The sequence below is a fragment of the Didymosphaeria variabile genome (assembly GCF_027946475.1).
Source record: "Didymosphaeria variabile strain IMI 356815 chromosome Unknown scaffold_4, whole genome shotgun sequence".
NCBI classification, from domain to species: Eukaryota; Fungi; Ascomycota; class Dothideomycetes; order Pleosporales; family Didymosphaeriaceae; genus Didymosphaeria; species Didymosphaeria variabile.
The window spans coordinates 2832372-2844950 of NW_026611623.1; the positions used below are offsets into that span (position 1 = coordinate 2832372).

A 12579-nucleotide genomic window follows, 5' to 3' on the forward strand; every position below is an offset into this window, starting at 1 on the left:
TAAATATAACGGCAAGAGTGGACGCTTGAAAGAGTCTCATATTGGTAAGTACGTCTGATACGTTAGCTAAGACTTCAATATCGCGATAGGTCTTGAAAGACCTTCGTAGAATAAATTCGACGATTGAACAATTAGAATTAGAGGACGTTAGCGTGAAGTGAAAAGCTCTACTATATTTCGTCGTTGAACAGAGACTCAGAATGGAGGAGTTCCAGTTGCCTTGGTGCTCGGTCCGTGTGGGCGAATCGCGCCACTCCCCAGAACATGGCCTACCAATATGCGCCCTCAACGATTGACTCGTTGTACTTCCACTTGTAAACCATCCAAATTTTGAAGCGACTACGCGGGCGATTACATTATAAGCTACACTGCCCTTCAAAATCTGAATGTTGGAGTTGTGCACGATAGGTACTAATTTCAGCTCGGAGACTTACTCGTTCGAAGGCAATGCTTACCCGGCAACCGCCTGTCGTGTCTCACGTGATGCACAGATATGAGCTCGGCAAGCTGGGCAGCGAACGTAAGGCTGCTGCCAGTACGCGCCGTTAACAAGTTGCTTTAGATCCTCCAGATGGAGCATATGACCACAAGCACGCAAGCGAACGCCAGGGTTGGTTGGCGTAACGTTGCCCCGGAAGAGCACCTGGCAGATGAGGCATTCGTCCTCTGCTTGGAGGTCGGACGTCTCGATCTGATCAGAGAGCTGGTGAGCCTCGATGAGGGGGCCCACAGCTACAATTTCAGGTGTAACAGCGAGGTGTAATTCGCCCGCGTATGCAGGGGCATGCTCATATAATAAAGGTTGCTGAGCATAGTGTTCGAACTCGCACAAATCGGGGCCAACGTTTTCTTCGGGGTCGGGACCGAAAACCTGATCTATAAGCGTGTCAAATGGATTCTGCTGGGCTGCCAGATGTGGCAGTTCGATGTCACGTTCATCGGGAAGGTCCATCGCGTTTGGTTGAGGGATACCCCGGACCAGGTCCAGAGAGTGATGGGTGTGTAGGTCCATTAAAGGGGGCGCGAACGCCCCAGGGGGAAGCACTGGACCTAGGAAGGGGTTACCAAGTCGTGTCGCCCTGTAAGCGTAAAAGCGATCGTACTGAATATCTTCAGCAGCCCATTGAACCTGCTGCACGAAGTGCTGTGCCAATCTCTGAATGTTCATGAGGCTGGGAAATGGGCGATTTAGTGATTGCTGTACGTCCACAAGGAAATAATTGGCGGCGGCAATCATGTCACACTTCGCAAGGATCCAACGAATGTGCAATGGCGCGTTCGAGAATGGGTTCTCGATCATTCGACGCCAGCAATCACTCACAGCTTTTAGTCCCGCGTAGCGGGCCGGCTCGCTCAGCTCAGGCATGCCCTCTGCTGCGAAATTCCACTCCTTTGGACCGTACTTATTCCATACCTCGGCACAGTTCAAAGCTAGGCGCATGAACTCGCGCAAGATGTGAAACGCATCATCATCCTGGATAGACTCGCGACTATCCCTAGCCTTGTTGGCAAGCGCAAACATGGCACGAGCCATCTCTGGGTTATCGTTACCAGAAATCTCATGTGGTATAACGCTCGGTGGTGGCAGATTCGCGAGGATTGGTTGAGGCCCTACCAACACAGCCAGCTTGACGCTTAAAGCATCCGAGAGGCTTGTATGCAACGCGCAGCGAAGCAACCAAAGCTTCAGTTGAATAAGGGCAGGGTGGTCATGCTCCTTTGACAGAAGGCTGAAGTCTAATCCTCGAACAAGCCCTATTGAATCACGGACGGCCATCTCGAAAGTTAACGAGTAAGTGCTGCCGAAGAACGCCAGGTTAATGGCGATGGAAGTCTGAGGGTCGTAGCGACTCAATTGGTCTTCGAAGAAGAATGTAGAGTGACCCAAAGGAGGATTAACCTGAACAATGTGAGCGACGACAGTTGCTAGAAATTTGAGAACCTCGCGCACTTCCCTGATGTGGTCAGTGCGGTGAAGAAGATATGCCAGCCCATATTGGGAAACAACTGGGAAAGCATAGTCGGCCATTCTGCTAAAGTGTCCGTTATTGAAGTCGAGAGCTTTAACTGGACGAGTATCAGGCAAGAGATGTTAGACGTGTGCAGTGGTCGTCGGACGTTCCCTCGGCTGGTTGAGTTGTTTTTCGGTATGGGGAAGATTGAGAGTAAATTTTTATAGCCAACATCGCTAGATAATGGTGGGTATATCTCTCATACGAGTTACATTCTCTGTGAATGAACAATGTCGTGAGATCAGGTGCGATGCCTAGCAATCTTTGTGATTTTTTCCTCGATCTGGTGCCCCACAGGGTGAAATTTTGGTCTAATTGTGACACAGGGATTCGCTCACGCTCACAAAGGCGTTCAAGAGAGCCCTAAATGATGATGCGACCATACCTTCCCACAGAGCGACGAGTATGCTGCAGCATGCGCTTTAGAATATGTAGAAGACTTCGCTCCAATTGATGTAGAGGCATAGTCTCGTGAGCGAGCCGGGGTGTCAAGCCATCTGAAGACTAGTCAGCGACTTTGCAGGGTACTATAGCTTACGAAGGGAGAGAGAGAAACAGACACTGATGAGTAACATGGATTGGTCACGGGTGGTCACGGGGAGTGCCTCACTATGCTGTAAATCCCGTAGATGTACTTTGTTCAGCAACACCGCCTTCCTAGGACTCAGTGCCGCTGTCTGAGAATATTGACAGAAAAGACGTGGCAGTCGCAACGGGCACTTTGTTGTCTGAGTGCGGCGCCAGATCTGTCAGTGGCTGTCTCGCAAACCCTTCTTCTCACATTGTTGAGTTATTCCTTTCTTTTATATTGTGTCTGAACACTGCCGCCATACCTATCGACCCTTGGCCACTGCTTGTGCCGTGCTTGCTTCTCTACTTGAAAGCGTGTGAACGCGTGACGTATTCGTCTGCCAAGGCATTGGGCATGTTTGAGACATGCGCGTACCCATCGGTCCACCTGCCAGCAAAACAAACAAAACAGCTCTTTCGCCTCAAAAGTATGGCAGTGGCCACCTTCAATCCGTCCCCGCTAGTTCTCTGCGAATCTCCCGAGCCTCTTCCACTTCTCATCTCATCAGCCATTTTCATCTTGCATTCCCCCCACCCGCTAAGTCATCACTCAGACTTCCACTGTCATGGCCAACCGTACCGCACAAGAAGAGGCATGGGATCGCAGGAGGTATAGCGTACCGCCCAGCTTCCTGCGTGTGGAAGATGTCCGCGTCGCCGCCACCAAGACGACGAAGTAGGTCTTTTAGCCTAGGCCTGTTGGCACTTCTAAGTAACAAACAGGTTCTTGAAAGGCGGCGTAGTAACACTCGTCGCCGATTCAACGTGCTATCCGATCTATCGCGACCTCTTGGCCCAGCGCTCAGCATACATGCGAAATGTGCTCGCCACAAAATACGAAGGACCTGTCCCTGTAGAAGTCGAAGGAACGCATCTCGAAACGTACCTACACTTGCTGTTGCGAGACGAACTGATTGTCCTGCATCTACCATCAAATGATTCGTTCGACATGCTGCTCGGTGTGTACTCTGTAGCGTCAAAACTGGACGACCGAAAATCAAAGCGAATTACCATGCACACAATGGTCAGTCTCGCCCGCGAGAAAGGCCATGGCCAAGACCGCCCACTGCCAAGTGCAGAAGCAATCTCCCTAGTCTATTCCACGACGAGTGAGAACGATCCTATACGCCTCTTCCTCCTCGATCTGATCGTTGATAGAGACGACATCAAGTGGATGGAGATAAACTCAGAGGGGCTACCGAGCACCTTCTCTGCAAAACTGCACGTCGCAGTCATGAAATTTCAAAAGCAATATGCTGTACCGCTCGCCGATTCTTTTGACCGGTGCGATATCCGAAAATACCTGGAGGAAGACATCCAGGACGTACCGGCGGGTGCTGAGACCGGAGAAGCAAAGGCTGCGAAGGCACAGGCCGACGAAGCAGAGACTAGTGGACTCATTAGTCGCTGTACCTCAGTTGCTAGGTCGGTTGCGGACCCTAGTGAGGAAATCGCGGTGGAATCGATCTTAAGCTGATGACAGAAGTACGCGTTCCTTTTATACTGCCGCCTCGCATCTCGACGACGATGTGGAGCTTTGAGGAACTTTGAGTTTGGAGTTGCCGATCTGTGCAAGGAGAATGTGGGTTTTCGGTGTCGTTTCTTGGATGACCATCAGTATATAAAATGGTGGGCGTCCGGTGTGTCGTGGGTTGACTCGAAGTAGCGTATGGGTACCGGTTACGTATCTGCCAGGTCGCTTGAACCGCTCTTTACATGAGCCTTCATCTGTACATATGTGCTGTTCTCGTATCTTTGCGCAATCTATTGCCCTTCGTAAGCATTGTGGGACCTCAGTCGCGTTCACAAAGTACGCCTCAATACTATGCTCCAAAACCCTTATGCGTCCTTGTCGGTCTGGTGAAGGCTAGCAGCCTCGACAGCTTCAAACGTTCGAAATGATCTCTACTTGAGAAGACATTGCTCACATCGACCCCGGCTGCGTTTGCTGGTTGATGTATATGGGAATATCGCGTGAATCCCACGAGAGCTGCCCGCACGAGCGCACGTGTGCGTCCATCGTCAACGCGTTTTAGATGACCCCGTTGTGTGGTTGCTGGAGTGGCGTTGTCGTTGCATCTTCTTGCGCTCAAACGTGTCCAGTTGCGGGAAGTCGTGTTTGTGGTCGTTCCTTGGCGTCGCGTCACTCTGCATCGCGACTTCTCTGGGCTTGTTGAACCACTCCTTCGGCCTGAACGTACCTTTTGTATAGCGCGTTTCGAGTCGCATTGAAACATCTGAGCCTTTCGGCTGACCAGGCAACTGCTACAGGGGTGCCTTCCTGTAGGCAAGAGCTTGAAGACGTGGCGGTTGCGGCAGGAATGACACGCTGTAGGGCAAGCGCGCACCATGTACAAACGCGCCTGTTCGGCTCACACTGTGCACAGGAACACACCTTGACACCCACATCCGAGTCAGAGCATGGCAAAAGCGCACCGCACAATTGATTGGCCGTAAAGGGGTTGTCGACGCGTCGAGGGCACACGAAGATTGGCAGCAGCGGCGAATCATTCCTACGAACTTTCATGATCCTCGCACTGCATTCGCCGAATGCGAAGATACGGGTCACAATGAGCTCGCCAGCGAAGGACATCACGCAAGACAGCATAGTCGAGCATCGTGATGGTAAGGAGCGCGGAAGCCGGAGGAATCCTTGGGCATGCTCTCAATATACAATCGCTGTTACTCTGCTGGGCTTGGGGGCGTTGGTCCTTATGGCGCAATCCTTTCTGACTAGGCAAATGGACAGCAAGGGGTGTGTCATGTCATACATGCGGCCGGCCTACCTCAGAATGGACGACTTCGACACGGAGCACACTAGGTTCGCAAATAAATACGCGTTGTATCTGTATCGGGAAGGCGGCATAGATGAGGACTCCAGAGTGAGGGTCTCTTACTTCATTCTTGGACTGAGCTGACGGCTTGAAGGTCAAGGGTGTGCCTGTTCTCTTCATCCCGGGAAATGCTGGAAGCCACAAACAGGTTCGATCTTACGCCTCCGAAGCAGCATACCACTACCACAATTCTATTCGCCATAACACCGCGAGCAGTGTGGGCAAAGGGCCTTTGGACTTCTTTGCTGTGGACTTCAATGAAGACTTCACGGCGTTTCATGGACAGACATTGCTGGACCAAGCGGAATACCTCAACGATGCCATCTCGTTCGTTTTATCTCTGTATCATACACCATCACGGTTTTTACGAGACTCGGATCTACCAGACCCAACATCGGTCCTCATAGTCGGCCACTCCATGGGTGGCGTGGTCGCACGCACGATGCTTACTATGCCGAACTATCAATCCAAATCTATCAATACCATCATAACGCTTGCCGCACCTCATGCCAGACCTCCAATTTCATTCGACGGAGATATCGTGCGCACGTATGACGGAATCAACAATTTCTGGCAACGCGCTTATTCGCAAAAGAGAGCGTCCGACAACCCTCTACAGCACGTTACTTTGATATCCATCGCTGGAGGAGGCCTAGACACGATCGTGTCGTCAGAATACGCGAGCCTCGCTTCACTGGTGCCTGAATCACATGGCTTCACTGTTTTCACATCCTCCATCCCGAGCGCCTGGACCGGAGCGGACCATTTGGCCATCACGTGGTGCGACCAGGTGAGGAAAAGCGTGGTACGCGCGCTTTACGATGTCGTTGATGTCGCGGAACCCGCACAGACGATCCCACACGTGGACCGCATGCGTGCGTTCAAGAAGTGGTTCTTGACGGGACTCGAAGATAATGCCGAGAAGTCCTTACCGCGTGAAGATCCAACAACGCTACTGACTGTCGAAACAGAGAGTGCCGTTGTTCCTGAAGGCCAAAGATTCGTACTGCGGACGCTGGGACGGCTTGCGCCAGGACCTAAGGCGTATCTCCTTCCCATCTCGGAAGGCCAACCCGATGGTAGCAGATTTAACCTTCTCACTAGCGAACAGTTGGATTTTGCTGGGCAAGATGGCAGACTTGAAGTACTGTTTTGTAGCGTCTTGCCGGCTCAACATGGCCACTCCACAAATCTTTTCCAAGTCAGTTTGGATCTGTCGGGTCATAGCTCCGTCCCCACAAGGCTGGCCTGCAAGAATGTCGCGTCCGATGCTGTCATTCTTCCTGCGTCCACGATACACTCCACGCATCCCTCCAAGAACGATCAAAAACCCTTTTCGTATCTGCAGTACAAGGTGGAAGATTTTCGGGGGCATCAATTCATTGCCATCCTTGACAAGGCCAAGCAGCACAGCTATGGTTGGGTCGTTGCCGAGTTTAGCAACGAAGCCGAATCGATACATCAGATCGATGTCAGCCTGCCTCGCCTTCTAGCTACAAGCTTGAGCCTTCGTCTTCCTGCTCAACGACCATTAATCGCAGAGTTCAATGTTCCCGCGTTGCATTCGAGCCTCTTGGCGTACAAACTCAACGTTCGACAACTGGGATGTTCCACAGGCGAGCTTTTCATGCCACTTGTCCGTCAGTACATTACCGAAGTCTACGAGAGCAAATATTTTGTGAACGTCAAGGATGCGGATATCAATCTTCACGGAGTCGCGCCATACATGCCGCCTCCACTGTTCGCCAAGCAGACTGGTGGCGGCCTTTCTTTCCAGATCTGGACTGATCCTAACTGCGATAGCGGCGTCGAAATCGCGTTGAAAGTCGATGCCTTGGGAAGCTTGGGAAAGCTTTGGATGCGCTACCGCATCGTTTTCGCCGCTTTCCCGTTGCTTGTCGTCGCACTGGTGCTTCGGCATCAGTTCATGGTCTACGACGAGAGTGGTGCATTCATCAGCTTTGCCGAAGGCTTGAACGAATGCATGCGAGGCTCGCTGCCCTTCACGTTGGTCGCTCTAACCCTTTTGTCCGTCTCACTGGCAGGCATTCATGGGCAATTCTCCGCCTCCGCCCCTGACTCTACCTATACAGATGCTAGCCGCTTCAGTGACACCAATCACGAGCTGTTATTGGGCTTGGAGGACCCCTTTTTCTGGTTCCTGGTACCGTTGTTCGGCATGATGTGCATCGCTATCTGCGTGGTCATCAACTATGTCGCACTTGCTCTTGTTTCCTTGCTTGCACTGTTATACTCGCTGTTCACCTCCGCATCGCGGCCTGACGATCATCAAAGGACACCTACTACGTTCGCCGTGTCTTCGACGAGGCAGCGTGTTGGTACAACCCTTATCCTATTATCGCTGGTGTCGACAGTAATTCCTTACCACTTCGCGTACGTGGTTTTATGCCTTGTGCAGCTGGCGACATGTGTACGCAGTCTAAGGCTGGCAAGAGACACGGTTAGTCACCACTTTGTCCAATTTGCCTGCTCGATTGCTGACTCGCCCCAGCGACTGGACATCAACTACAGCTTCTCCAACTACACACACTCCATTTTGAACCTCATGCTCTGGATATTGCCAATCAACCTACCAGTGCTCGTAGTCTGGATCCGCAACCTTACCGTCCACTGGCTTACGCCGTTCTCATCACACCACAACATCCTCTCCATCATGCCGTTCATCCTCCTCGTCGAGACGCTGAGCACAGGTCGCATGATCCCCCGCGTCCGATCCCGTCTCTCGCTGCTGACAAACGCTATACTATGCTCCATTGGTGCATATGCGGCGGTTTATGGCGTCACGTACGCCTATGTTCTGCATCACCTGGCGAATATCTTTTGCGCGTGGCTTGTGGCGATTCACTTTGATACCTCTTCACTCTCGGCTGAGCGCATTGGAAGAATTCTGGATACCATGGATCCTGACAGCGATACGAAAAAGCGACCTTGAAGGCTGAAACAAACGATTCCATACCACGAACTACCTGATTCATAAATTATACGAGCAATGTTTCCAAGGCAGATGTTCGTCTAATATTGTCATATGCATTTTCAACGGCGTCATATACCCTGGTCTTAGAGCGTCTTCTGCTTCGGCATTCCAGCATCGGCGATGTTATGACCAGCACACATATAGCGAGGACCTCGCGCTGACTAACATGGGCATCAAAAACCGATCATCACTGTTCTGGTCTTTTGCATACTAGCTAGGCATGGCTTGACCATAATGCGTAATCCAGATGTTTGGGACTGGACAGTAATGGGTGGATGGGAGCTTTTTGGTTATTTCTGGAGAGGAGTGACTACAGCGTCAGGTATTTGACTTGTGGCTCGTGAGATAGGTATCGGGTCGTGTGGAGGTGCAGATGGGAAGTCGTTTAAGAGTCAGCGACGACACTTGAAAAGTCCATTATCTATTCGGCATGCTTTGCGAAGTGACGTGAAGGGCAGACACTCAGTTGTGGAAGGACCACCGATCGGTTGCCAACCAGCGCATACGATGGCAGAGCTAATCTGGTTAGGCTTGCGATCAAATTGCGGTCCAGTGTGCATGCTTCCGCTAGATGCAGTGACCCGCTGCATCTATGGGTACGTCCCTGACACGCTTCGGGGATGCCAGTCCATGTTCAGATCAGTCCAAAAGAGATGCAGTCGTCCGTTCCACCCGTGTGGGCTGTTTTGGGTTAGGATACGATCTTCGTCCACATTGGCGGGTCAAGGTGTCAAGATAGACGATGGTTTACGCGTGCGTTCCCACGTGTGCGCATCCGTTCTTTAGGCTGCGCTACGTGTTTCTCCAGCTTAGCGTGTCCATTTGGTGGAGGCGCAGCCGCTGCATGCTCCCGATCCCATTGCCCCATCATCGATATTCAAACACATAGATAAAACATGTAGGTACTGTGCACTTGTCCCCACTCGTGGCACATGTGCAATCTGGTGACATAAGACGGACTTCGCCCAGTTCGTGGCACGATATCGGGCGTCAGGCAGAAGGAAAGTTAGGGAACGCCCGACACCAACACCCACTGCGCCCCCGGAGTCCGGCATCCGCAGCAGCCAAGCTCAAGCTGATATCCACTTTCGAGCCTACAAGAGGGGTACATCTGCCCTAGGCCACCTGCCACTACCTTTCCCCACCACAACAATTCATTCGCGTTCGAATCGTCACCTTGCGTGACCGCCAACAGGCGCACACATAATCCTTCACCCACCCATGCTCTTTACTTCAACAGTTAGCAGACAAAGTGCAAATACCTCGCTACCACAATGACAACAGTCCTCAACATGCGCGCCTTCCCCGTCGCCTCAGAGCTCTTCTCCTCGCTCTCCACGCGACCTGGATCGAAAACGTCCCTTCCCATCCCACGATCCACGAAATCGTCTGCGCTGTTGGAGATGCTGGGTATCCTCGTTTGCTTCATTGCTGGACTCTACATTGCCATCCGATTGTACGATTGCGCTTTCGGCCTGCTGGATGCCCAGTTGCCCAAGGCCTTCACAGCATGCTTTGCAGCGGCGTATATGTTCCAATTGTTCGTGGGCTGGTTGGAGATTAGGGCGGAGCAGAGGTGGACGGAGATGATGAGGAAAGAACAATCGGACTCGCAATAGACTTCATGTTCGGTACGAAAAAGGGCGAAGGATGTTCATCTCACTGCATACATGTCTCAGTTGTCCATTGGTTAGCAGGAGCATAGAACACAGAAAGAAGCCTGCTCAGAGGAAACAAGAAGGGACAAGAATAGAGTTGGCACATCGGCATTGGGCGCGGCAAAGGCAAACATCGTATATCTGTTTGCTAGCGACGAAGCAGGGCTTCACTTGGCCATCAGTATACCCTGGGTGGCATCTTCATTTGGCGCATTTACAGGATAGCGGTAACGGTCGCAGCCACGTCATAACTTGGCTCTTGGTTGCATAACATGGGTTTGAAAAAGGCAGCATATGCAAGGATTTTTCAGGATATACAAAGATCATTCCCACGCTTCTCATGAAACTACGCAGAAAAGCCACGTCTGCCACGTCTATAGGCTCCTTCTTGACCGTGACCACTACGAACGACAACGTGGTTTACACGAAAGTATACGCACCGAAACATGGATGCTCTACATGCATCCCGTCTGCGAAACACATCAGATCTCTCGTCGTCTAGGCGACGCTTTGGCATTCTGCGCGTAAGAGTGAACAGTATTGTGAGACGGCGCTCAAAGACCCTACAAAAGGAGTGCACAATGGAACACACCGAGCGGACAGCAACCTCAAATGACGAAGACCCTTATTCTGAAGACAGTTCCCTTTCAGTCACTGATTCAAAGCTCTGCCGCGCCTCATCACCCAACAATAGCGATGTTGCAGACAAAGACCCGGTCGAGGAATTATCAGAACATAGTGATAATGGACCTGCACCAGATATCCTCGATAAGTCGGAAAGTCAATCTTCTGTATCTGACAGCCCTCCACAAGATCAAGTGCCAGCAACTTCAAGACTTAACGAACGGTGGAAAGCAAGGAGGAATCCTCCCGCCGGGCATGTACATAACATCTACTGCCCGTTCTGGCAGACCGGAGACACGACGACCCCACGGCCCGAGTGCCCAGACAAGACTTTCACCTTGTTGAGTGGTAACCCGTTTACAAAAGAAGGAGCTGAGTATCTCGAGCGGTGGATCGAGGGGTTTAAGCGGAGGAGACAAGGCAGAAGGGAGACTGATGATGAGACAGACGTGCAGTGATTGGTCACGGGGGACCTTATATTGTAATTACACCAATGTGGGCTGCGGCTTGAAACGTAGGCTTGAAATGCAGTCAGTCAAAGACACCAGATTTTCAAGGCAATTTATCTCACGTATGTATGGATATGGGGCACAAACAACATAGCCTGCGAGTTTAGTATCTCTATCTCGTGCTCCGTGGTCGCAATTTGATGCTCTGTCTGGAATTTGTGATTGCTTCTCGCCGCACCCGAACTGCGCAATCCTAATGCTTCACTGGACCCAATTAAATATCACGTTTATCGGTGCTTTGCGTAAAGAATGTGCCACCTCCCACGGTGCTGGAATCAGAAATTTAAGAATTCTCAACAAACATATTTACTATATGGAGGGAATTATTAGCTAGATCTTATTGAACTCATCTTTTTAGACCTAGTAGAGCCTAAAATAGGCTACTAAGCTGTTAAAATAAGTGTACTAGAGCCAAAATAAGTATACCAAAGTAGATAGACCAATACTTTACTCCCTATAGTAAATATATTCGCTGAATATCCTTGATTCCTTGTTCCAGCGCCGTGGGGGGTGGCACATTCTTTTTGCAAACGATAATAGTTTGTGAACTTGCAGTACCAGGGAATCCATATTGCTCAAGTCTACATATCAGCGACGTTGTACATAGATGTGGATCTCTTCATCAATGACCTTTCCGCACATTTGGGTGCAGATCTACAATGGTTCGCCGCTTGCAATTCTGAGTAGCACCGTACTAGTAGTGAAGTCACTCAACGCTACGGGCACGGTATAGTGTACCTTGACCAATATACTTAGCGCTTACTTCGTAAGAGTTCAGTGTTTTTCAATCATGCTTTGATTATCTTGTACATCCTCCGCCTTACTTGGGTGACTCCGTACTAGCGTTTCTATAAGCACTTGCGGAAGGGCGAACTACAATCTGCATCACTCAAGTACCGTACACTGCCTTGTCCGTCGTCATAGAGAGCAAAGAAAATGACTAGAAGGTGATTCAGAAATCTATAAAGCTCCACTGAATCTCTTCGACATCCTCCACCAACCAGCAAATAATCCTCCAGCCCAATCCGCAGTTGACACTTCAGCCTCCAGAGATAATCCTCCCCAATCATGAAATTCACCGCTTCCATCCTTGCTGCTCTCATCGCCGTCGCCATGGCTGCCCCAGCCCCCGACGCTCAACTATCTGATCATGCTGCACTCGTCCGCCGCAGTATGTCATCCCCCTTCTCTGGCCTCAGAGACTAACATATGGACTGTCGCGGCGGTGAGCGAACCAAACACAAACATCGCAAAGCGGTGCGACAAGGCGCGCTACAAGAAGTGCGCCGATCCCTGCAAGGCTTTCAACAGTGATCCCGGCGGATCTCTTGCCCGGGCACTATGCCTTGCATCGTGCAATAGGATCTATGGTGGAAA

The 12579-nt window shown here is 51.0% G+C and overlaps 4 protein-coding genes across 4 annotated transcripts; 3 read left to right on the forward strand and 1 right to left on the reverse strand.

The window, feature by feature from the left end:
* Positions 1–451: 451 nt before the first annotated feature.
* On the reverse strand, positions 452–2029 carry N0V89_005841 (uncharacterized protein; the record flags this gene model as incomplete). Its single annotated transcript, XM_056214615.1, has 1 exon — positions 452–2029. The coding sequence occupies one exon, from the start codon at positions 2027–2029 to the stop codon at positions 452–454; it is 1578 nt and encodes a 525-aa protein (XP_056071882.1).
* Positions 2030–3148: 1119 nt separating this feature from the next.
* Positions 3149–4059, forward strand: N0V89_005842 (uncharacterized protein; the record flags this gene model as incomplete). Its single annotated transcript, XM_056214616.1, has 2 exons — positions 3149–3258; positions 3306–4059. 2 exons carry the CDS (start codon positions 3149–3151, stop codon positions 4057–4059), a joined length of 864 nt encoding a protein of 287 aa, XP_056071883.1.
* Positions 4060–5152: 1093 nt separating this feature from the next.
* Positions 5153–8369, forward strand: BST1 (GPI inositol deacylase; the record flags this gene model as incomplete). The annotated part of the gene is made up of 2 exons (XM_056214617.1): positions 5153–5464; positions 5511–8369. The coding sequence occupies 2 exons, from the start codon at positions 5153–5155 to the stop codon at positions 8367–8369; spliced, it is 3171 nt and encodes a 1056-aa protein (XP_056071884.1).
* Positions 8370–9685: 1316 nt separating this feature from the next.
* Positions 9686–10030, forward strand: N0V89_005844 (uncharacterized protein; the record flags this gene model as incomplete). Its single annotated transcript, XM_056214618.1, has 1 exon — positions 9686–10030. One exon carries the CDS (start codon positions 9686–9688, stop codon positions 10028–10030), a length of 345 nt encoding a protein of 114 aa, XP_056071885.1.
* Positions 10031–12579: the final 2549 nt, after the last annotated feature.